The sequence below is a fragment of the Hippoglossus hippoglossus genome, chromosome 16, assembly GCF_009819705.1.
Source record: "Hippoglossus hippoglossus isolate fHipHip1 chromosome 16, fHipHip1.pri, whole genome shotgun sequence".
Lineage (NCBI taxonomy): Eukaryota > Metazoa > Chordata > Actinopteri > Pleuronectiformes > Pleuronectidae > Hippoglossus > Hippoglossus hippoglossus.
Window position 1 is genome coordinate 20,809,472 of NC_047166.1, and position 26,786 is coordinate 20,836,257.

At 41.4% G+C, this 26,786-nt stretch overlaps 1 protein-coding gene across 4 annotated transcripts in view; it reads left to right on the top strand.

The window, feature by feature from the left end:
- grik2 (glutamate receptor, ionotropic, kainate 2) overlaps window positions 1–26,786 on the top strand; it is a 232,604-nt gene that overhangs the window by 53,290 nt on the left and 152,528 nt on the right. For all 4 annotated transcript variants that reach the window (XM_034612351.1, XM_034612354.1, XM_034612355.1 and 1 more), the window contains 2 exons: window positions 21,445–21,612; window positions 22,637–22,894. In XM_034612351.1, the coding sequence (XP_034468242.1) occupies window positions 21,445–21,612; window positions 22,637–22,894 (426 nt within the window). The remainder of the gene's footprint in view (window positions 1–21,444; window positions 21,613–22,636; window positions 22,895–26,786) is intronic.

The following is a 26,786-nucleotide window of genomic DNA, read 5'->3' on the forward strand; positions in this document are numbered from 1 at the left end:
CTCTTTGTCTGTCTGTCTGTCTGTCTGTCTGTCTGTCTCTGTTCCTATTTTCTCAACAACCGCTCTTCCTTTCGACTTCAACTTTGCAAGTCTAATGCTGAGGACCAAAGGATGTGCAGTGAGGAAGTTTTTTTGGAATGAGCGGTTGTCGAAGATGCAGATATAAAATAACCTATATATACACTCCATGCAACCATCCGACTCCATGAAAGAAATAGTGTGTCATGGATTTGTGTCCCAAGTATTTGCACGTTTGAACAGGCACTGTGCCAGTTCTATTATTAAATTGAGACCTGTGTCTTTCTGTCTGTCGATCCTTGTGTTTTCTCATGTGTTTGATGGGTGTGTTGCTGAGGAGCCGTGGAAGTGCCTATGGAGTGACGGTGAAGATTTTAGGAATAACACCTCTCAAGAGAATCAAAAACACAAACGATAATAATCTGACCACATGATCACAATAATATATCACTGACATCATCAGTAATTGTAAATTGTAAAGAGAGTCCCCCAGGGGGCTGTTTTTAAACAATGCCACAATGGACGGACATATTTTTCATGCTGTAAGTGATTCTTCATTTTTATATTTAAAGTTGTATTATGCTTTAGGTGCTATTAGCTGATATTGTATTGTGAGAGTAAAACAGTATATAGTCTTGTGCATATGACCCGTTGCTTATCAGAGAACATGGCAGACTGCATGTGATGGACCAAAATACCCATTAGACCCCCGAGAAGCGTCAATCATGTATAATTATATGTAATCTTTGGATAGCACTTTCTAGCATATGTGGATCTGACATGACTACATTCTGTTTTAAAGCAACTGATTGAAATTCAATTTATTCATATAAACTGAAGATACAGACACTCTTTGTCATTTCTGCAACATTATTTTTAATATTTAAATAGCTCCAACATTTATTTAACATTATATATGAACATACAGTATTTGTGTTCACTTACCTCCAAGCAGAAGAGAGTGTGTTTTTATCGTAATGAGTCAAAATGGAAAGAAGTGAATTCATGTGGATTTCAGGGGAGACTGTTTGCAGCCTTAATGGTTGAAATGCCTTTTTCAGAGGCCGTTTCCACCCTGAGTGTGATAAACATCGAGTACATTTCCACAGACACTATTGTTGTGATTGCTATGTGTCGGTGCGACTCCTAGTGAATTACCACCATGATGTGGCCAGTAAATACTCGCTAAACCAGCACCATCATTAGCGGCTCCTGGAAATAAACAACTGCAAACAGCAAAACAGGTGCAGCACAACATAAAGCCTCTTGCACGCGCACACACACACACACACGTACACACACACACACACACTGGCATCTGGCTCTGTGTCCCGTCTCCCCACAGCCAGATATACCCCTCGAACAGGGAACAATTCCCTCCAAATGCATGTTCATGTTTGAAATAAATAGGTACAATACATTATTCATAGAAGGGAAAATGATTACCCACTTTTAAAAGCCTTTATGAATATTTACAAAGTATTTATGTTGCCACTTATCTCTGCCTTTTTGGATATTTAGGAGCGGCTAATAGAAAAACCCCTGTTCCGTCTCACTGCTTCAACATGAAGCCGACTTGGACATTTACGCTTTTAATGCTTTGCCTTTGCACAAAAAATATTACCTTTGATTGCTGATTGAATTTTCATTTCCCATGGCCTTATTTCATGGGCTTTTAATGCGTTTTGAGTGCTTTTATATATGTGTGCGTGACTACGCCACTGTGTGAGTGTCTTTTATGTTTTAAAGGCGTCTGCAGGCACGAGGCTGTGGAGGCCGGCGTTTCTCTCCCCTCAGCTGTGTCAGGGTTACTTAAAGGCAAAGGGTCCAATGTTCTCGTGGCTTAAAGGACAGTGTGATCCGGTGGCAGGGAGATGAAAAGAGAGCCGTAACTCATCCACGCATCCGAGGGGATTTTCCCTTCGAGGGCCTCATCACAATCTCTCCAAATGAAGCCATTATCTCAACATTTATGCCCGAGGCACTCTCACTCTGACTGTCTTATCTTTCTTTCTGTTGGACACACACGCACACACGCACACACACACACACACACACTCTCTCTTTCACACCGCATCCTCCACTGAACTTTTCCCTTTCTCCTCTCTTTGGCGCCGTATTTTGGAGAAGTGAAGGGGAAGATGAAATATAGAAGGTGACAGCGACAGAGAAATGGTGGAAATGGAGAAGGGGGAGTGAAGGTGTCAGGAGAGGAGGAGGAGCAACAGGGAGGAGGAGATGTCAGAGATGGAGGGGATGGTAGCAGTGTGTGTGTGTGTGTGTGTGTGCGTGTGTGCGTGCGTGTGTGTGTGACTGGAGGTGACTCCTAATTCATCCTGGGAAAGCTGAGATTTGGTTTGCTTGTCATAACAGATGCCTCAGCCTGCCCAGAGGGAGAGCTGTTCTCCACCTGCTGCGATTCAGTTTGAAATGTCTCTTAATGTATTAGTCGGCCATAATGGATCCCATGGCTCATACCTGCAGACATAGCTGCCTTTTTTCTCCTTGCACACACTGCAGCCACCCACTGATCTGCAAAGGAGGGGAGGGGAGGGAGGAGGGAAAAGGGGGGGAAAAAGAAATGACAGAGAAAGAGAAAGGGCAGTGATAACGGCAGTGTGAATAATGGCATGGCTGCAGGACTGAAACAAATCACCTGTAGATTCCATTGTGTGCCGCCACAGAGGAGCTGTTTATAGACACTGCTGCACTGCGACCTGCTTACAAACTGTTCACTCACGACACAGCCAAAGAAATGAGAATTTAATCTTCCTTATTATTGTGTGATAGAAAGCGCTGCAGAGAAGGATTTCTGATGATTTGACCGCACTGATTTTGATGTGGTTTCCCTTTGAGGGCAGTCGTTGGGGATTGCTTTCAATTTAATGGTTTGTTTTCCTTTTAATATCACATCATATTTTGATAACTTAAATTTGTGTTTATTGAATTACAATTATACTTATTTATTGAGCTAAAATGTACATAAGTTACAAAATGTTTTTCCACCTCCTCACCACAGGACGAAGACAGAAAGCCATCTACAGTTCAATATAAATGAGGGATATATTTAACAGATTATGCAACATTTAAAATGTTCCAGACATTACAAAGCAGCACTGCTCAGACACTTAAGGACATTGTATAATCACGTAAACCGTAAATCCACATGACTGCAACTCAAATTGAGATTTTAATACGATAATTGAATGCTATAGGCTAAAGGTAGGGACGTTAGAGCAAATATAAAACAAAAGAACTATACATAGAAATACCAGAATATTTCCATGTTCCGCCTTGAATTACTTTGAATTTATGGCCATTTAAATTGAAAAACGCAGCAAAAAGGTATGTTTGTTACATATGGCTGTTACAATCAAGTATTTTAAAAGTAACTATTATAATGATTGATTAAAAATTCAAAAGAAAAACAAAACAATTGAATTTAAGTCTCTGTTTGACCTCTGTAAAATTTGAGAATTAATGCAACACGCCCTTCAAATTCAATGACATAAATATCTCTTATTCTTGCGATACCCCTGCCATAATAAATATGACCACTAGGGGGCCACCTCCCTTGAACATAAAGGGATGTTTTGGGGCACCTGCTGAAAGGTCGTTCTTCTTGGGTCTCAATTTATCTTATTCTTATTTCATTTTCATCAATAAAATAAGGACATTTTCTTCCAACCATGTCACCAAAATTAAAAAATATATAATTTATTATTAGTTTTTCAGTATTTAACCAAAGCCACATTCCAGATAAAAATTTCTGAACATTACATTGTCCCTAACAAACACATTTTTGTGGTATTTAGTACTATGCAAACCATCACTATTAATGTATTGTTGGGTTAAAAAAACATTTTTCTTTTCCTTTTTACCTAATTGTGTTAATTTTGTGCATGAACTGAATCATAGCCACAGCAGCAGCAGTTACAGATCAGAAAAGGAAGCATTTTGTAAAGTCTTGCCCCTGCTTGGTTCCGTGCAGCAGAACAAATGTTAAATCTTTCCGCTTGCCTCCATCATCCATCCATCAGCTGTTAGTTCTGTCTCCCAATTTCCCAGAGAACCTGTCAGGATCTCGGAGACCTAGCAGTCAAACATGCCCTCTGCCTTTGATAGACAATCGGCAAAACTCCAACAGGCCGACCCTCCGTGACCTTGAATCTGTGGCGCGATTTCATTACAGGGGAAGTTGAGACAATAAAGGCGAGGCGTCTGAGAAGCGAAGAGAGCTGCTCTCTTAATGGGAAGTGCACTGAAACATGATGATTTCATTGTGCGGGTACTTAGTGAAGACGGGCAGGAAACACAATATGCGGACATGGCCGACACACAGAGGTGTCAGGGTTAAGAGAGACTGTCCAATAGCTGATAAGATCCCCGGTTCAATAAACACAGCAGTCTAGTCAATTCCTTCTTGTAGAAAGACACTGACTTCCACCTCTGAATACAGACCCTTTCGCATGGAAACACTGCTGGATTAATCTGCCTTGTTGGACTGCTGGCGTTTTACCTTTCAAACATACGGGAACATGGTGCGATGGCTTTCTACAAACCTGAGAGGACAGGATCTCTGAGCATCCAGCTTCTCTATGCAATGTTTGGAAATGAAGTGTCACCACTGGAGAAAACTGCTGTTAGAGTTAAGGTTTTAACCATCGTGACTCAGAGCTTGATCCTTTAAAAGATCTCCATCGTCAATTTCATCATTTATGAAACAAAATTCAGCCTCCTGCTGAAAAAATGACAAGACGCTCCTATTAGCTACAGCCCTTTGCTGGATTTTCATTTCTGTGAAGACTGGTGGTTTTATGATAAAATTTCTGGACTCTGACTCAGGATGAATTGTGGTATTTTGGTTTAGTTTTGTTTAATCTGTCACTTTTCTTCTGGTGCCATCAGCTAGTCATAATCTCACTTCTTCTACCTGCCTAACCCCTTCCCATCAGCCTCTGCTGTGCTTTGTGTTTTCTGCTCATTAGCTTAGCTAAACATTTTACATGTTTAATGTCATAAACATTACCATTCAAAAACAACAGCCGTGTTCAGACCTGTTATTAACATCGTTCACGTTTATGGTCAAAGTAAAGATGTAATCAAGATGTATCGAGGACGCTTCAGACTCCATTCTGAGGGGGTCAGTGACGCATGTGGCCACGCTATTTTACATGGAAGGACAAAGAGACTTGGCTGACGTGCTCTCAAGCGTCACAGCTTCATGATGAACCAGGGATTTTTTTTACACTCATCAGTGTTTCATTTACATTGATATATTTGTGACCATCACAATTTCAACTCTGACCTGTATATGTTGATTCTCCTTTTTTTTTTCTCAAATGAGTAAAATCTTGTTTACATGTAAAGCTATACACATTTATTAACTCAGCCCTGCACTCTCCCTCTCTCTATCACTCCCTCTCTCTCACACTCACACACACACACATTGACACATCTGAATAGTCAGATTGGGTAAAAGCCCCTTTTGGCCCATGTGAACAGAAATGGCGTTCATCTACATATAGAGCGAAGAGTGAGGAGAAGTGAGACCCGATCACAAGTGGTCACAGGAGACACATTCAGGATGCCAGGTGTGAACAGGCGTACTTAGCGCTGTCCGCCTGTGATCAGATCCCCCAGGATGGATGTTAATAGCATGTCACTCTGTTGCATATTAACATGCTGCTGGTGCGGCTGGAGACCTCCACACAAAACACAGTTACAGAGTCTCCTTGGAAACTTTAAACTGTCTCATTCACAGTATTTCACTGTTAATCACATTTACCTTCAGTATAAGGAGTTATGATAAAATGACAATTGATTTCAGTGCACTTGTGAAGGTGAAAGGAGCCGCGCACTAAATCTCTCTCCGAGTATAAACTGCTGCGGTGCGGCAGCATTCGTTTCAGTCCCGAGCTGTGATGGTTGTGTTATGGAAATGTTAGTGGGTCTGTCTCAGTAAGATTGCTGTAATGCCCTTGTTGTGCACACATGAAACATATGTAAAATTGGCAGCACACTGATATGATAAGGTTTGTGTCTGGGTGGGTGGGGGGGTTTTAGCAGCAGTTTAACATCTCAGCTTTAATTCGAAATACACACATTCCTCTCAGCCTCACACATGCAAACACATTCTCATTGAATATACTTGTGGTGTGACCGAGAGAGCAGCTGTAGATGAACGATGCAGCTGCGAGGAGATCTGTTTAAAAAGCCGGGCATCCCATTCTCCGTGTTATCAGCATGCGGCGCCAGGCTCCCCCACCATCTGAATTATCTCGTCCCGAGATTATAATTCAGTGCACACTTGACAGCACTGTTTTCTCCCTGCAGGAAATAGAATTTCTGTACGTTTGATTTGCTCTCCTTTTTGTTTTCTCATTATCTGTAAAACACGTTGTGTACCTCACCACCCATTTTCTAACCCTCTATACAATTTCATAGAGGAGGCAGAAAATGAAAAGTCACGCTGTGTCATATGTAAGTGCCAAGGTTCAATTTTCCTTTTTTCCCACTTTTCAAAATGTTTCTAATAATAAATGGGTCTTGGCTGCAATTCACTGGAAAATGAATCCAGAGTATGATGATAAATGTGAGTGAAATAATTCCTTGGATGATAAAAGCAGGGGACCTTCTATAAGCGGTGTGCAGGGAGCTGGGGGGGGGGGCTTTTCCCCTACATGTCCTCAATTCAATCCACTCAATCCAGCCCAGTCACTCACTGGAGGGACTGAATTACTAAATGAATATATGAGAGCAAGAGTTGATTTAATTTCTCTCCTTCGAAATCATCCATAAGAGATGGACATTCTGATCATGCCGGCTTCTATCTTTAACTATTTATGAGCCACATCACAGGCAAACCTTCGTTTCTCTGTGATGGACATATACGTTTCTCTGAAGCTGAATTTATGATGCAACGTAAAGCTGCTCTGATCAATACGTTCATATTAGCAATGGATGAAATGAGGGGATCAGTGGCAGTAACAAACCTGCACAGATGTAACACGCACTTTTCATCTCAGTGTTTTTGTTGGTTATGGACCACGACTCTCCTCTTTTAGTTCAGCCTCAGCGCGCTCATCAGCCCATCTCCGGCAGCATCGAGCAGCTGTTTTGAGGGAAAATGCCCCAATAAAGCTGTTGTACACTACCTGCTGAGCACCAGAGAGCAGACGCACAGTCAGATAATGGCTGTCGAACATAGTCGAGCATTTAGCAAGTAAAGAGGCTTATATTTTAAGGAGTTGGTGGAGACCGGGAGGATAGAAAAATGGCTCCAAAATTATGTTATTTTAAGGTTTTAATATGTAAATGTTGTGTTTACAGCTTGATGCTCAAATGCAGTTGTAAGAGTGTGGTTCAGTTTGCATGCTGTCCACATTCGCCTGGTACTGCAGCTTCCTAGAAGAGACCGAAGACATGCACGTTAGTTAATAGCCCATGGGTGAGAATGTGTGTGTGGATGGTTGCTTATCTCTGAATAGCTGCTTTCAGACATGCTCTGGATTCCGTGGATCCTTTTTCGGATATTTTCACTGGAAGAAGTGCATGTGTGAATGTGAATGTCCAAGTGAGTTTTCCGCAGTTTCTGCAGACTTTTTTCCGACCTGGCCCCCTAGTATAAAGTCTAGAGAATTTGATGTGTGAACACAGCAGGGTATCCCCCCACTGGGTTCACAGCGAGCGAGTGGGTGGGGGAGAGACAAAAAAATGAAAAAAACGAAAAAGAAAACAAATATCTACCTGTGAGAAAGCGGTGATACACACACATAAGACACCGACGAAAATGTGAAGAGAGTTTGTGGTTATAAGAGCCGACGAAGGTGTCGGGGTGCTGTCAGCATGATCACGTGATCCTTGCAGCGGAATTCTTACGTACCCGACTGCTCCACCTCTGGCCTGAATAATGCAGAGCATTTGTTGCTGCTGTGAAAGCATCTGTGCAGAGAACCTTCCACTGCGTTGGGCATGTGTGAAAGGCAAAGTCCGGGTCAGGTCCACACCCTATTCTCTGGAATTTACCCGCAGGTCATGTCTGAAAAATGTCTTATGTCAGCCCTGTGATGGACTGGCATCCTCCCTCTTTCCAGGTTGAACCCCGCCTCTCGACCGATGTCAGCTGGGATTGGCTGTCAAAACCCCTTCGACCCTCAAAGAATAAGCAGTATAGATTATGGATGGGTGGATTTTACACAGCACTTGTCTGTTGGTGCTTCTATTTCAGTAAACGTTGACACAGACTCTGAGACTCTGTCTGGCGGCTGTCCTCTTGGCTTCTCGGCGCTGTGCTGATGACAGGACAGCTGATTCTGAGGACAGCGATGGCCCTAATGGACGCCGGCTGGATTGAATGGATGGATGCTTCAGTAGTGGTTATGCACCACTGATAGTTCACATCACTGCTGCGTATTTTCAGTAGGATTGTGCTCAACAGCTCATTGACAGATTCCCGGAAACACCAAATCTTTGTCGGCCATGAAAAGGGAATATTGGCACATTTAACTTTAGGTTTAAATTCAAATTCACAGTAAAGTGGAAAACATTTAAGGTGAAAACAGCAGAAAAGAAAGGCTGGCACAGAGGGCAAGTGAGATCCAAGGCTCCTGTGACCCGAGGCACCTCTATTCATGGCATTAAAGATCCTCTATTGATCCCATTATGGCTGGAGGGTTTTATAGACAGCTCTGCCTCGGCGCCGTCAGGAACTGTACACCTTAATTAATCTAAATCACGGACAGGGAAGGAAGGTTTTGTTTGTGTACATGTGCGATCATTGGCCGATGTTTCCTCCTTCGCCAAATCAATGAGGCTGTCGAAACGACTTCATATCTCATCAGAGCGGCGGCTGATCCTTTAAACGGACTGGGATTACATCACAATGGAAGGGTCACGGGGCATCACGTTGGAGCACCGGGAGAAAATCGCCTCGGGAGGAATGTGCCACAGCTCCTCATCCCCCTCATTTTCCCCCTTTTATTCAAGATAATATCACACACTCGTTTGAGCACAGAAAATCAATATGCCTCAGCTAGGTTCAAAACCAATGCTACTCATTAAAAAGAGAGGGAGCAAACATGCTGTTCAGAGTGCTGGTCGAAGCCGGGTGAGTTAAGCTGCAGGGATTGTTATCATTGTTAAGCAAATAGATCCACAGAGGGAGAGATAGAAGGGAGAGAAATAATAAGATTTACTCCCTGTGCTATTAGCAATCTGTTTCTTCTTCCAGACTGTCGGGCTGAATGCCCACCTCAGCACACAGGGAATTAGCTAACTGTCTATATGGAGGTGGTTGAATTGTAAAGCAAAAATAAAGCTGTGCTCTCTCCGACCGTCCTCTAAACGAGTGGCTCTTTGTGTGACTGTGTGGTGTCGCCTCCAGAAGCTGTTTGAGGATCGCAACGTGATACAGTGAAAGTATAGAATAATTTGTGTCTGGTTAAATTTATGATGCAGATATTGAGCCACAGTTAGGAAATCAACAAGATTCTGTTCCACAAGGGCAGTTTGATGCAACATTAAACCTGTTCCAAAACATAATGTAGCTGCTTGTACTTTTTACATGTTTAATTTATTGACTTTTTTTTTTACCTTGAATGTCAACAACAGGATTGACAATTATTTGTATTGTCAACAATCTTCTGAGAGCAAGCGGGAAGCATTAACTGTACTAGAAAGATAAACGTGACATGAAAATGCTCCCATCTGGATAGCCCCCTGGTGGCTGGCTGCAGTATAGTTGGTATATAGCCTGTCTCCTCCATGTTAACAGATGGAACATGGACGAAACTAAAAAGTCAAAGAATATGTCAAAATATAAATAGTTTCTTTCAATGTAGGTAGTTCTTATCACTCTGATGTTTGTCAAAGTTTTCATGTTTAATATGTTTTACATATAAAACAACCTCGATATGGCAGCTCCACCTCGATATGGCAGCTCCACCTCGATATGGCAGTTCCACACCTGCTTACTACTTCTACTACTACTAAGATGGCAGCACCCATATCCATGATATTTTGGCTTCATTTTTGTACAGTGGGAGGAAGAGGAGACGTGTTTTCCATCTTTATATACAGTCATTGGCAGGAAGTATGATATTGATTGAGAGAGATGCTGCGAGAAAGATATGAAAACTGTTGTTCACTTAATAAATCATTCAACCTATTAGCGCCTTCTAGCAGCAGTGTGTGTAAATGATTGTGATAGTCTCAGAGTTATGGGACATGCACAAACGTATCACAGTACCATAGCGCGGAGATATTGTTTGAAAAATATACATAGCTTGTAAATGTGAAAGGATGTACAGGGTGTGTCTGACATGATCTAATTTGTCAGTGGCTGCTTGTTATTCATTAAACCTGTATAACAGGGAGACTCCAACAAAGATCTGTCAGCCACCGTGAGTGCTGTGTAACTACAAATTCAGCTTGATGCCGCATTGCCCGGTAAGATCGATGATGAAAAATTATCCAAATGAAAATGGATAGTGACAGTGGAAGGGTTTACAATGTCACTGGGAGGAGAGGAATCCAATGTCTCATTTGTTCTCTAAATTTGGCCAAGTATTGATCGCAACACATGTTTCACCTTTAATGCTTTACCTCATCCATTTCCTCATTCACGTGGCCAAACTTATCATATAAATGGGTTTGACTTTTACCTTGTGTAGGTGCTGATGTGGGTCACAGGTTTGCAGCAACACAGAGGATGGGTTTCTCTGCATTGGGGCGACCAGGACTCTACAGTACATCTTTGTAGTGAGTTGGAATACGCTGTGCCTTCTGCCATCCAAGAATATGCTCCCTCCTATTGTGGTTTTGCTCATTGACATTTCCAGATGTGAGTAGTTCACAAGGGCTGCGACTGAGGAGAGAGGCTGACATTTTGTGTGTCCGCGACTGCCTGACAATGGCTGAGAAGCGCTGACATTTGTGAAAGTGCACTCTTATGAGAAAGAGAGGAAAACTACATATTATGTACTTGCATCTGTTGCAATAATCTGTGCTCACATGATAAAAATGAACTAGAAACAGATGAGTGACAGGGAAAGATGAAAAACAAAGTACAGGAAGCGGGTAAAAGAAGTAGGTGAGAGCTGAATAGAGCTTGAGCGATGAACAAATACAACTACGTAGTTGAAATTTTAATGTGGTTCACTGTGTAAAACTGTCTTCAATCTTTTCCTGGATCTACAATGAAAAAAGGTACAAGCTGTTCTCCACAAACAGACCAGTGACCATCTCTCTATTATACAAATTCATAAGTGACTGTATAGGATATGCACAATTCAAATCAATTCAATTTTGTCTGAGGACCACAATGTCATGAAAGGTTCTCTGGCTGACTTGCCCTACACAACCTAAACCAGCTCATTGCAGGCAGCAGTATTATATTGTTATCAAAATATATGAGGCTCATATATCTGCAGCTCTGACTATCGATTAGAAAATACACTTCCGATGAGAAAGATGAGTGCCAGGTAAAAAAATGTTTTCCCTTTTCTCCATGCACTCCTCATGTATTTGTGCCCTAAGCAACTGTCTATGTTGCTCATACCTGTGTATTATATGTATATCATATAATATATATACTTTGATTAAACACATTATTGTCTAGCAAGTGGGCATGAGATTTATATTAAATGATGCATTTACCCGTGAATTAATATTTAATGAATTTAAATGGTTACACAGTAAGGGTGTTGGCAGCACAGGGCAGTTAACCCACTTAGCTCTGTTGGTAATTCAACCTGGCACATGAGACCTGACAGTTTCTTTTTGACAAGCTTCACAATGCCATAGTTGTTGGTTGTGATCCTGGATTTCTGTCTTGGCCTCCCTCTATGGGTTATCCTTTGATACAGGTTGTAATAGATCAAATGTTAATTTTGGTCAGTGTCAAATGACAATTATAGGAAGACAATGATCACCTGTCTGAAAAGGTAAGGCCAAGCATGTGGAAATCATTAAACTGAAAGGAATTGCAGCGAGTGTGAAGACTTCTCCTGTGGGTTTCTTAGGATTCCTCCATTCTTAACATTGGTGCTACTGAAATCAATCCCAACCACTCCAGTAAATCACACAACACAAACGTATGGCAATGTTTTAATACTGAGAGGACAACACTCATGGACGTCTACACTGTTGAACCCTCCAAGAAGCCTTTTGTTTGGAGAATATTGGCCTCTGAAAGGTTTTATTCGGACTAGCTTCCTCCTCAGAAGGAATACATCATAATGGGTCAACAATGTAATCAGGGAGGGCATAAAGAATTGTGTGAAAGTCAGACATAGCTTAAGACAGTCCAACAGAACTAACGTTGTCCAATCATATGCAAAGGGAAAAGTTTTCATTGCTTGTTCTGAATGGGGAAAGTTTGTATCACAGCAGGCACCTTTGGACAATGTCTCCTTGACATTTACGAATTAGAATGACGTTCAAACCTTTTCTTTCTTTCTCAATTGTGGAGATCGGGTCAATTGCTGGGTGTTGCACTGTGTTCAGAGCATCCAGTCGTGAGTGGTGCACCTGGTGCAACACAGCTGTTTGAGCTGAGAGGACGACTCAGCGTCTCTCCTCCAGTCTCCCACTTTCCATTTGTGTCCTTGTTGAGTCTTGGTTTATCTTGAAAATCACTGCTCTCTTTTTTCCTCATTGTTCCCGACATTATTCTAGTCACATTCATACACCCGCCATTTCCGTTGCATGTCTTTTTTTTTCCTTTATTGGCTCCATCTGGTCTCTTCCTGCACCCTCCCTCTCCAAACCCTGTCCACTGCAGCAGAGTGTCAGCTGTGATAAAGATGGAACATGCACTTGGAGCCCGTCATGCTACGCTTCGTGTTCTGCAGCCCTCATATTCTGACACTGATCGCCATCAAACTGTCAACAACAGACAGGGGCTGTGAGGGCTGAGGGTGGGTGTGTGTGTGTGTGTGTGTGGGTGTATGTGCTCGGGGAAGCCAGCCGATTTTTCCTCATAAATTATTTTCGCTCAACAGGAATAATGAGCTGAAACAGGATTTACTATTAATTTCCGTCTTTTTTTGAGAGAGAGGAAATTGAGATGGATGATACCTGGAGGTTGGCGGGGCCTTCCAGAGAGACGGTGGGAAAGACCAGCCTATCGCCTCTCAGGGCACAGAGTTAAGTCAGTGAGACAGGATTAGATGTGGTTCCTTTTCACTTCATGCACAGAGATTGGGCTGACGTGTTAAAGAAGTTATCTTTGCATTCTAAGTTCAACCAGGGTATTCCCGAACAGTCCCATAAATGTCTGGCTCTTGGAATCATTTAAAAAAATTCATGGAAAAAATAGGATGCACGTGAATTACCATTTTAGTGCCAGAAAAACAGGGGGTGAATTGGAGAGAATTTTAATTTCTAAAATAGTTCTGTTTGAGTATAGATTGATGAACCTAATCCTGGTTCAACTAAGACATAATAAAGTGTGCAAGTGAGCTAATTGTACAGGTGTACAGGTGTCCATGCGTGTGTGTGTGTGTGTGTGTGTGTGTGTATGTGTGTGTGTGTGTGTGTGTGTGTGTGTGTGTGTGTGTTTTTCCCCCCAAAAGCAGTGAACAAATATGTCCCAGGCAGGTTCACAGATTTTTATGTCACTTGTCTACCCTGGTACTTGCAGTGCATTTCTGTATTTGGTTGTGTTGTACTATCGTTTACTTATTTATTTGCAGGGTGTATTTTTGTCAACTTGATAAAAAAATTTCTTAGTTTGCTTATGTTCTGTCATTTTAACATGTGTTGTCGTGCAGAGCTCTAGGCCACTGTATAAAAGGGAATTGATTGTATTCTATGTCGAAACTACATGGCTTGTCGTAACAATTAGCTGGTTACAGTCAATGAACAAGACTCGGTACAATAAACCGGGTGTAGTGGTGATATACTGTCAGTACATATTGCCCTGTGTTCCTTGTATCTCTTTGGCTGGGGCAGGTGGTGTGGCAGGGATAGAAATTATTTCATGTGTCTGTGTGTTTTATTGATAAGATTACATCATGGGTCACTGTGACTTTCCAAGTTTCAATGGCACTGGAAAAGCTGAGTCCTTGGGTAGAGTTCAGGCAGGGAATTTATAAGTGGAGGATTATGAAAAACAACAACTCGAAGATTGTGGCAAGATAATCCACACGTTTTTAAAAATTCACCTTTTGTATTTGCATATAAAAAGTAATTTTTGGCCTACTGTTGATGGGGTCTGCTGATGGGAATGATAGCTAAGCCTGTTAGCTTTATTCCACAGTAAGACGGCTTACTAGCTACACGTTGTACTGCACTGAAATATGCGATAATGAAGTTAAGAGTTGCCTACAGACATTACATTTTGATTACTAGTAATACCCAGACCTTGCATCTAGGGCCATCATCAGGTCAAAGTCTCAGCTGTACTTTGTGTTTTTTATTTTGCTGTTCTCACTTATGGATTAAAGATAAAGACTGGACAGATGCTCTGTGTGTCCATATGCTTCCTAAAATCAATAAATTAAGACTTAAATCGACGCCATTACTAGGCTGGATTTTCCTGCGTGTACGTGTTTTTGTCATAGCATGTAATTGACTGGATTTGAGCACTTGCTAATAGAAAAATGTTTAACTCTCAGGTGATCACAGGGATTCATTGTGTGTCTCATGTACCAAAGACTGTCGTACCGTTTTGTATAACATGAAATGCTCCTGGAATAGCACAACAGATTTCCGCTAATGTCAATACCCCCCTGGCGAGCTCTGACTGCTGTTCAGGGCTGTGATGATTACACAGACTTCAATGCTGCTACCAGAACCACAACTAATCATTTAAATTCCAAGGGTTTTTTATAGGACATATGGCTCTGTCCTTACAGGACATACTCTGCGTTGGCAGTTCATTAGGTAAACCTGGCTGAAAGTAATGCAGTCTCTCACAGCAGTCCTGCAACATATCTTACATTCATAATGGTTATAATATTGACTTTTTAATGAAATACCTTTGGAGAGGTATTTAATGGTCTTTTTGGAGGCTACACTTCATCATGCTGTTGAATGTACAGATTTTGTTTCTATTCTTGCTTCACAATGAGTGTGCATGTGTAACACCGCATGGTGACAAATTATGTATCAAGCCTGATTAAATTTGAAGGAGACGAAGAGACGAGAAGTGAGACGAGAAGTGAGAAGTAAGTGAAGGATCTGTTCAGTAAAACAAAGTGTAGGAGATTAGGTGAAGAAGTGCATCATAAGTGCACATTAAGGGCTAGTTAGCCATGTTAGGGTGTTAGAGGTGTGAAAAGAGGAGGTGTTTTCAAAAGCGATGAGTCTTTAAGAGGTCCTCAAAGATAAGAAGGACAGCCCTGCTCTGATTTGCATTGAGCATTTGTAGCTCGTTCCTCAATCGTGGAATCACAAACACGTACAGCCGGTACTGTGATAGCCTTGTATGCAGGGAGGAAATGCTGCAGACAAACATTAGTGAGATCCGAGTGGCCATAGGTAGACAGTGGAGGTGCTTGAAGGGGGCGTGCCAAATTCTGGGACATCTGTGAGGGTTTCCACATACATGAACGCCAGAAATGCATTGCCGTTGTCCGGAGGCCAGAGTTAACTGTGGCCTGTACCAAAAGTTGGGTAGCCTACTGAGGCAGGAAAGGTCCGATTTTTCTGTTGTATCGTAAAACGTGACATTGACTGGGAGACAGATACAACACGGTCAGAGAAGGACAACTTGTCATCAAAACGAGACACGCAGGTTTCTCATGACCTTGGTTGGGATGACAGATGGTGGAGAAATGTGATAGTGACTCAATGAGTGATTATGCTAGCTTAAAACCATCTACACAATATATTACATTATATATATATATATATATATAGGAAAGCTTTGTATGATAAAATAGTTTGCCACATAATGTCAAATATCGTTGTCATAAAATATTGACTTTGGCTTCTGTGGAGACTGCTGTCACTTAACAGCCCTTTTCTTTTGTCACCTTTTTAAAAAAAAATGTAGCTACCCCAAGCTCTCACTTGCAAAAATCAGTATTCCTCTGAAGATTCTGTGTCTGCAAAAAAAACATAATCCATTGGAGAAATATGAATAGTTGTATTAGTGACAGTAAATTAAGGGAAACTGGAAACTTGCAACACATGCACAATTATCAAATTACTTTACATTTCTGCCAATAATCGAGCCAAATTCTGTGAAGTTATTAGTGACTAAAGCAGAAAGCTCTTGTGCATCACTGTAAGATCCTGTGTGTTTTATAACGGACATAAGTTGCTTTGTTTCTCTCGTTTATAGTGTTTTTTAAGCAGCTAAGAATGTTTCCCTCAGCTTGGCGTCTTGCCTAACAACACCTCTTAGCCTTTTCAGAATCACTGAGATGCTCAGCCTCTAAGTGGCTTATCGCTTAAGTACTCTCTCTGATCAATCCCAGAGGCAACGTTTCCATTGTTTATGTTTAATTTTTCAGATACTCTGCCTGCTGGTGACGGCTCAGAGTGCTGTGGTCACTGCGTGTCCACTGGCATTTCATCAGATTGATGAAGTGCTGATTGATTTTTCGCTCTTGACTGATCTCTGTCTCTGGGTCAGGCTGCTTCCCTTTTAAGCACTGTTGCCTCAGAAAGTTTATTCACACACATACAAACACAAGAGTAACTTCTGAAGTGCGTCTGTATCCTGAACCTCTTTACATATATCATCTGTTCATGTAACTACAACAAAATGGGGAAAACCACTGAGTTGTGGATTTGTGTTACTCCAGAGACAAATCTGGAGTAAAGGGAGGAAACCTGGTTGGAGCTGGAGTGCATTGAGCAAGTGACAACCACTACAGCCAATATCAGCATTGTATCTTAACTAATTTTGGGTTTTGATTTATGAGTTTGGGGTTATACAAAAAGGACAAAAAAAGTCATGATAAAACAGAGATAAATGTGTTTAGGAAAATGTCCTTGTTCTGTTTTAGTATATATGTATTGTTATTACAGAAAATAGAGAGATATGAGAGATGACAGGATGCATTCGACGGGAAATTTAAGGGATGGTTGGATTATAGTCAGTGGTTTGTTTTTAATCAGGTGTGCTACAGTGTTGTATTGCATTTAGCAATGTTACAGGTCTAGTTGGACGCAGAACTTTCACTCTCAAAGCCAAATCCACATGTGATTAGGTTCAGGCTACAAAACTACTTTGGACAAAGGTCTGACCTACAGCACTGAGGGGGATCTAGATATTTGCAATTTGTTTTAGTTTGTTGCAATCTGCACAGTCACCATTAGAGGTCACTAAACCCCACACACAGAGCCTTTCAGGTTACATTAAGGAAATGTAGTTTTGGCTGAATACTAATAAAATAATAACAATTGCTTGACGTTGCTTTAAAGCATTTCAATGGGACATTTTTCTTTCTAGAACCAAACCACGTGTTTTTAAAACCTCTGATGTTATGATTATTTATTGCAGGAAAAGACATGAAACACAGTGACAGTGAACATAGATAGATACAAGATATGTTGAGTGTCAACATGTAACTTGGTGGTAACATTCACAAATTCATTCATTCATTTGACCTTCTGCTGCAAAATTCTTAAAGTATCAGAAAATTTTGTATCAAATCCTCACGGTGTGACTGCTGCTACAGACAACTCAGAATACAACGTGAAATGGTGCAGAGTGCATTGGCCAGTTGTGCAGTGGTTTATTTTTGCTGCATGTACAAAATGTAGGAGCAGTGCAGATGCTAACGGCTGTTGTGTGCTTACAATGTGGCTTCATGCCATTTTACATTAACTTCTGATATGCCTGGCTCAGTTATAGGAGCATAACAAGGAATAGGAGGTCCACATGGCAACCATTCTAGTAAACAAGACATTCATTAAGCATAACTAGACACAAGCAAGCTCAAACATAATAAGTCAGTAATCAGCAGTGAAGTGTGATTGTTGGATGTGAGGAAAAGTGAAGATGCTAACTCGATTCACTTTGGCAGAAACAAACACCAACACAAAGCCAAGCTGGGAGCCAGAAAGGCACCAACAGGTATTCATTTCACAAGTTGACAGCCTCAAATCGATCGATTTATTTGAATTCTACAGCCCGACACAGATTGCGAAGCAGGATTTTATCACACCCATCCTACACAGTGTGGCTTAAACGTGCACAACAGTTGCTGTGGCAGTTTAAATGCCCCTTTAGTCTCACTGAGATGAGAACAAACTGAACTGGAGGAGTTTCTTTCTCTTTGCTTCTATGCCCATCTCGCTTATTCTGCTTGATTTCCATATCTCCCTGTCCATGCAGACAAGAGCATTTTCTCATTAGTCTCGATGTGTATTCATATTCAAACTCACCTGCTTAGACAGTCACCTTTCTAATTCACTAATTCAACGTTCTTCAGCGATTCATCTCCATATTTACAGGCCAGATTCCCTCCAGTGGAACCGTAGAGATTCTCAGCAGGGAAACGACGCTTCTGGGGTGTGAACGGACCCATTCCAAACACTCAGCTTTCCAATTATAGTACATCCCGCTTAACTGATGCTTATTAATTCATTCAAACTCATTATGACATGCAAAATAGGGTTCTCCCATGAGATGAATACTAATGAAAGTACAAACTTCTCGACAGTGCTGCTGCTGTCAGAGGTCTTTCTGTTGATATTTGCTTTAAGCTCCAGCACACAGACTAAATAAATTCCCCTTTTAAAAGGAGCATATTTAAAGAGCCCACTGGTGAAATCACTGTAAGTGAGCATTGATCAGAATCAGCTTCTTGTGGTTAATGGTTTCTGACAGAAGGAGCCTGCAGTACTTGTGCAGTAGTGTGTATGGATTACATCTGGACTAAAAGAGGGTCCTACACTAGAGTGTGTGTGTAGTTGGAGTAAATAAAGCTCAGAGTCTGGTCTGTGCCTGACTGACACTGAACCGGCGGTGCCAGGCCATAGGGCTAACCCAAATAAAACACTTAAATCCTGGACCGCTGCTCTCCACTGCTCCGCAAGGGCTTCATTGATTGATTCGTCGGCCAATCAGAGAACATTGATCTCAGAAGCCACCCCTCCCCATTCGCCTGCTCTCGGGGCCTCCTCTCTGTCCATTCGTCTGCTGGCTGTCAGAAGTATTCACTGGAGGGCTGTAGCTTTGGAAGGCTGCACTTTTAAACACACTTCCCCGGCTTTCTGAAGGAAATGCATTACAGTGCTTCATACCGGACACATTATTGTAATTGAATTCTCCCTGGATCCGGTTGCTTTTGCTATCATGAGGCTAATGGGTCATTGATATACAGTGTCAGGATATTAAAAGCTCGCTTAGTCCTTTAGCATATGCAGTTTTCTCTATAGACAGCGTTGGAGTGCTTCCAAAGCTCGGATGGACATAAAACTCTCCTTGTTGAATCATCAATACAAAAGTGATTGACTGAAATACAAAGTAAATGAATAAATAACCTGCACAAAAAGGGGGAGGATTCTAATAAAACTCACTTTGAAATAGAGTGTGAGTCAGTCTAGTCAAATTTGAACACACAGTTGTCACACACATACTAAGGATTATTTATTCTCTACAATTATATGAATATACCCAAATCCATAATTCTATTAATAAATCATACACAGAAATTAAAAGATACTCCTTATAAAAGTATTCAAACAGAAAGCAGGAGCACATCTGACGGAGCGGCAGCACAGACTGGAGCTCTGCAGGAGGAGTGCTGAGAGGAGCTCCTGCCTGTTTGAGAGTATTCATGGTTGTTTGCTGCCAACAACTGTAAAGCTCCTTGTGCAGTTGAGCACATCTCCCTAAGGAGTGGAGTGTTTTAGATACACAATAAGATGCTACTTCAAATACTATGATTTTGCCTTGGAGTTAGATGAGTGACAGTGGTGATTGCCGTGTGTCCTTAAAAAATATAAATCAATTTAAAAAATACTGCTTTACAACATGTTTTGGAAGCTGCACACTTTAGATTGCAGTTTAATCAGTTCAGTCAAAGAAAACTTACAAAAAATATTAACAGAGACAGCAGCTCCTCACCCATCACAAACTACTGACCAACCATACATTCTAATAAAGTGTATCGTGGGTAAAGTGGAGCTGCATTGAGTGTTATTAGAGCCATAGTTTCATCAGACGTTAAGAACATAGTTTGAGCTCTTACTTTATTAGCCTCAACCCAGTAAACGTCACTTACTTCGACATGGATTTCCTTTAACAGATGCACTACTCAGAAGAGCGCTAATAAATGACAATCAATAGATCAATCCGAGTGGTGCATCTTCCTGGGCTAACATCTTTGAATGAAGAGAGAACACCTGGGCAGAAAGTATAGAGAGTAGAAAGTGGCCTATTGGGGTAATGTTTATCAGATGAGGAAATTGTGAATCATGCTTATTTCATTTGGTTTAGTTCACCTGCGCCTCAGTAGCTACAACAGAGAGTCAAGGCATCATTGTTAACACGGCCCGATATTTAGATTCTGACTTCCTTCTTTCAGCAGAATGTTTAGTTATCAGTCCAGGCTGGTCTATAAAAACACTATATGTAAGGTTAATAGCTCAGCAGCTTATTATTTGTGATGGAATGATCAGATTGATTGTCGTATATACAGTATAAGCCTTTGATGGGGAAGTCATTTACTATCACAGTTGAGCTGTCAGTCACCGGTGAGGATCTCCACAGCTAAAAGCTCCTGAGTCAGTCAGTGACAATGATGATCCAGTGTAGTCAGTTCTCTTTGAAAATGAGTCATTTGTTCATGCGCCGACCACCTCTAGTATTCATTCTTTGTGTAATGGCCAAATAAAAGTAACATAGCAGGATGTAACCTCACCAGTAATAAAAACCTTTGATTTTAGATTTGATTTTGCACCTTAAATTACATTGGTGTTGTCATATTTGTTTTTTGGGGTTTTTAAATCGTTGTAAATGCTGGGCCAACATAGCTGTGATGATCACGAGAGTCCGAGCGCTGATTTTTGAACTTTTACGAGAGTTTGATGACACTGTGTGGAAAAAGTGACAGAGTGAACCATCTATATAAAACTTTTGGCTGCAACATCCTGTTTTATTTTGACATCGCTAACAGGTCCTGTCTTTGCAGTTTCTAGTTCTTTGTCACTTCACTACTACACACCTGATTAGTTTCCTGTCCCTGCTCTTCCTGCTGAGAAACCCTTTTTATTAATCTGCCCTGCTCCTCAGGTTGTTTTGTCTGCAGACATACCAGTGTTTTTAAAAGATAGAGGACATTTGCTTGTGATTTTTGGATTTGTGACTGTTGCCTGCCTCTCGCCTGTTTTTGATCACCTTATGCCTTTTTCCTGAGTATAAGCCATTGTTCTGTGATTGAAATAACTACCACTGTGAAAGCAGTAACAGTTTAATCCTGACCAGTTACTAATCTGCTGTCTCTCTTTCCTTGACAGGGGGGATATTCGAGTCCATTGAAAGCGGCCCATCGGGTGCTGAGGAACTAGCCTTTAAATTTGCTTTAAACACAATCAACAGGAACAGAACCCTACTGCCAAACACGACGCTCACCTACGACATCCAAAGGATAAACATCTATGACAGCTTTGAGGCCTCCAGGAAAGGTATTTATGGGTTTCTGAATCACAGACTTGCCTCCGGTGTTGGCATGCTCATGCCTGCTCTCTGTGTGTGTGTATATATTAAAAATGTGTGTCTCTATCTGTGCACATATACCGGAGTCGCTTTGCATTGTAAATGTACTCCCCCTCCCCGATTGAGGATGCGAGCTGCAGTGGCTCAGATTGTGACAATTATAATCAGGCAAAGGGAGGAACGGATGAGCACTTCAAATATAAACAGAGGGAATTGATTGGTTCCAGGTAATGACTCAGCGGCAGTAATTCAAAGACCTGTTTGGCCCCCAGAGACAGCCAATAAAGTGCTATAATCTAGCAGTTTCGTGTGTGCATCCGACTGACATTTCAAGTCTCTTATCAATTACGCGCCATTATATTATTTCTCAGCGATTTAACCAACTCTCTTTCGAGCTAATGCTAAGCTGTGCGGTTGTTTTGCGCGTCCTATGAGTGCAGTTCCAGGACAGCAAGCTGAAATTGATCTTGGTCACATCTTTTAATGTTGTGGTGAAAATGTAATGCAATAGAGATTGTGTAATCAATATCAGTGGATATATCCAATTTAGCCACGAGAGCAGAGCATTAGTGAGCATCAGTGATGGTGGCTTATGAGGCCTGGCACCTTCGCTACATGTGTTCATCCCGAAGGTGTTGAATGGGGTTGAGGTCAGGGCTCTTTGCAAATCAATCTTCCTCCACATCCTCTGAGTGACATAATGGCAGAGGTATAACAGGGGATTTAATTACAGCTAATCTTATAGAAGAGGCAGCTACCAGCGAGTCATCAAATACACTGAATGCCTTTATGACGAAAGTAAATAAGACTGTGGATACACAGAGGATTCATTCATAGTTGGTTTCACTCTGCACGTCAGATTTGTTGACAATAGTAAAAAAATGAAGAATTTCAAATGACAAATTTTAATTCAGATGAAGTGAAAAAATCAATTCTGCTATATACGGTATGTGTATAATACATGAATAACCAGTGTAATGTTTCCCTCTCTAGCCTGTGACCAGCTGTCTTTGGGGGTGGCAGCCATCTTCGGTCCCTCACACAGTTCCTCTGCCAACGCAGTCCAGTCCATTTGCAATGCCCTGGGGGTGCCACACATCCAGACCAAGTGGAAGCACCAGGTGTCGGACAATAGAGATATCTTCTACGTCAGCCTCTTCCCAGACTTCTCCTCTCTCAGTCGGGCCATCCTAGACCTGGTCCACTTCTTTAAGTGGAAGACGGTCACGGTGGTTTATGACGATAGCACTGGTAAGTCCACAAATACTTTTACTGATGGTTCTCCTTTTGTTTCATTCCAGCCGTCCTCTCTTAATGTCACCAGGAGGTTTTTAGTGTTTAGTTCTCATCGCTGATTCAAACTGCATAAATCAGGATATTTTTCAAAAATATTTTAGCCGTCATTTTCTGCAGTATTCCGCTGATTTGAGTTTATTTAATTTTTAATTTTGATCCTTTATTTTTATTTACTTAGATTGCTTAATACTCTGCTTTTTTAACATGACTGAGCCAGACACACTGGAATTTGCTGGAACAAAGCAAAGCAAGAGTATTTCCTTTATATATTAAGCGATTTGACACAAGAGGCATGGATTGCATGTAAAAATACAGAAACTGGGAAATATAGATAAGACAACCAAATTAGAAAGACTATAAAATACCTCTTGCCTTTTTTTGAAGCCAATTTCTTGCATGTCAATATTAATCTATATTGTTTTGCTGTCTACTCTATAACTGCCCTGATAGCATAACTTTCAGGCACAACAGACAGTTCCGGAAACCCACTCTATTGACTGTTTGGCACTAATAAACAGATACATTTAGCGACTAGCTGCTTGCAGGTAAAGAGCAATCAGAGGTTGATGAAAAACAAAGATGAGCTAAAGGAGAATGAATATTAATGTAACATTTACCAGAAACTACCAAACAAGTGTCGGAATTTCACTATAAAAGATATCAGTTAGAAGTTAGTAAAATGTTTAAGCTTATACAGCCTAGATTTATACATTTTTATAATGATTTCACAAGGGTTGGAGGTATGGCCACGTTAGGGACAATTTAAGGGGTGGAGCAGCCCATACATGGTGAATATGGTACAGGTGTTCAAGCTGTTGTTCCTACATGGCCTTGGAGATCCCAGGAGAAACCTACACTAGGTAAAATGTTTCCTTAGTTTGTTCTAAAATAGCCTAATTATAAGGATGAATGCCTAACTGAAGGTTACCAGAGGTCTGACCTTCTACTTTCCATTTATACATTTTTCATAGAGCAAAAAAACCTGGAAGACAAGATTAATGTTTTGCACATTTCAGTTTTATACCTGACCCATACTAATATGTAGTGGAAGACTGAGTTTTCCCCCCCATTTAAAGCTGAATATTTTTGCCATTTATAAATGTTCCATACTTCATTAAAGTGAGACAGTGTGTGGCAGCAGTAGACACAGTTTTTCTTGTTACCCAGGGAAAGAGTCCTTGTTCAAACCTTGCTATTATTACAGTCCAGGTCACCTGGCGACAAATAAACCAGCAGGCTGGGTACATGCACCATATGCCAGGGGTCAGGGTGTGTGCCAGCCTGAAGACACGCTGTCAGGCTTCCCTGAGCTCCATCCAACACACACACTGGGACCAATGTGGCCTCGCTCACCGAGCTGCAGTGTGTGTTCACTGTGTTTAACATTCAGGCCAGATAATCAATCATGTTTGCATGTGCCGGATTACAAACAAGCATTTGACCAAATTATGAAGAAAATCGACCAATAGCTATCTACAATGTAGCAGTTCATGACCTCACAAGGCTGAGCACCATCAGCAGGAACTGGAGGCTACCTCTGCATGGACTGAGTGGGAGAGTGGTCCAGTCTGTAACAGGGCTGACACTCAGCCATTTTCACAATGCATGAGACAAAGTAACAAAATAGATTTTCTCTTTGTTAATGTCAAATCTTTAAGATTTATGAAGAATTAAACACCATATTTTTACTCGGCGACAGATTTGTATTCTGGTATTGGTTTCCTTTCATTGTAATTTTCTTTGTTCGTGGAAGAGTCTGTCTTTTCCCACAGATGATTCACAAAGAAGGAATCCACAGGAAACAGTACTGCATGTGATGCAGCGGCCTATGAGCGCATTTAACGTAATTCAGCAACATTCAATTGCAACTTCAGTAAAATTGTGTGCTATGACGTCGGCAGTCTTCATCACTTAAACACTACAGTGTGATGGATCTTTTGAGCAAACAGTTTGTTTGGCTGCTCTGTAAATGCAAATAATGTACCACTTCTTCTTCACTACATCTGTTGCAGCGAAGTGTTTTAGTTTAATTTGACCTCATCTGTTACATTCAAACTGCAGATCTACACACATGTTACCTAATCTGTGTGCTCTGGTTGAATGGAAAATCGACTGCATTTTTATAGCACTTGTCTAGTCTAATTGACCACTCAAAGCATTTTACACTACAAGCCACATTCATTCAGTGCTACTTTATGCTTTGCTTTTTCTTTCACACACCACCGGCACATGTGTCAGGGGCGACTTTGGGGTTCAGTATCTTGTCTAAGTTCAATTTGGCATGTGGAGTGAAGGAGTCAGGGATCAAACCACTGACCCTCAGCTTAGTGGACAAACCTCTTTACCCTGTGATCCACAGCCGCGGTCAGTTAAAGTTAGTTGGAGCTTTTCTGGAATTATACCAACATACTTACACCAATATGAACGGAAACTCCCATCTTAACAGGTACAGAACTAACGGGGTTGAGCTACACACACACACACACACACACACACACACACTCACAGATGAGCACTTCTCAGGAGAGCACTTTACAGCCATGCAAAGTGCAGACACCTGTGTGGCTGGGCCGCAGGTTTGTTGGTGCTTTAAGTGACTAATATATTGTGGGTCTGTTTCATGTAAGACATTTTGCAGTGGGGAAAGCACACGTGTAAATAATAATGATGATGATGATGATGCTGATGATGATTATTAACTGCTTTTAGGGTCCTAGCATTAAACATATTGGCTCAGTCCTTATTTCTTTAGTTTTTTGTATTCGGTCTTTATTAGGCCTCTGTGCATAACTCGCACTCAAATGTCATTTACAATCAACAGTAGTTCACTAGGAAAGCTATGATCTTGCCTAAATGGTGGATGGCAACAGGCAGCGTCGCTGTATCTCGTGGTCAATTTGTCTCTTAGAGTCAGACAGAGAGTCTGGGCCATGCATATAAATACACTCTGCGCAGGACAGCCTTTAGAATTGTGTTTCATTAAATATTTAATTTGAATTGCTCATCTTTCTTTTCTTTGATGCATTGTGCATGAATTAAGTGCTTCTGCTTTAGAAATCAGAGTTTCCTCAACCTCATTCCAGCACTAGATATTTCCATCACATTCGTCACACTGGTTACCTGCCACAAGTCCTGTTCTTAGGCTGCGTTCACACATGTTCTACAATCGGACCCAGGACACTTATTAATGCCAAGTGTGAACAGGATCTTGGTGTATTCAGTGATCGCTACAGCCCAGACAACATATATTGGTCTTTTCAAACTGGCCATCTATATCCCCTGACATTTAACTTTTATTAAATTTCACACAGCTCCCTCTTGCGGCATTGAAGGCTCATTTTGTTGTGTTTTTATTTTGTGGTAATGATACTTTTACTAATACTTCTTCCTCCACATCATATCTACATCGACAATACACATGCCTTACTTTACTGAAATGGCAAAGGACAAGCTCCACCGTGTCTTAATTTGGAGAGGTGCTGTCAAAGGCCTCTTAGACCCAGACCCATTGAACATCTTGGCAGCAGTGCAGAGATATTTCCCTTCTAAAGTTCCTCTCACAATCAGAGAGCCAACGTTTGGGGGTGGGAGCTGGTGGCTGTCTGTGCTTCTGGTCTACTTCTCCTCCTCACACTGTGGCTTCAAGCTGCTGGAGGATGTCACTATACAGTATATGGCTGACTCACAGGCCGGCAAGCTCCCGATTCCAGCATTGGCTGGAACATCGAACATGACAAGAATGTAGGCGAAAGGCTGTGTTGCAGAGCCGGGAGATGCAGGGATGAGAGGGGTGGTGACTTTCGCTCTTATACTGGCGCTACAGTTTGATTTATTGTATTTGTATATT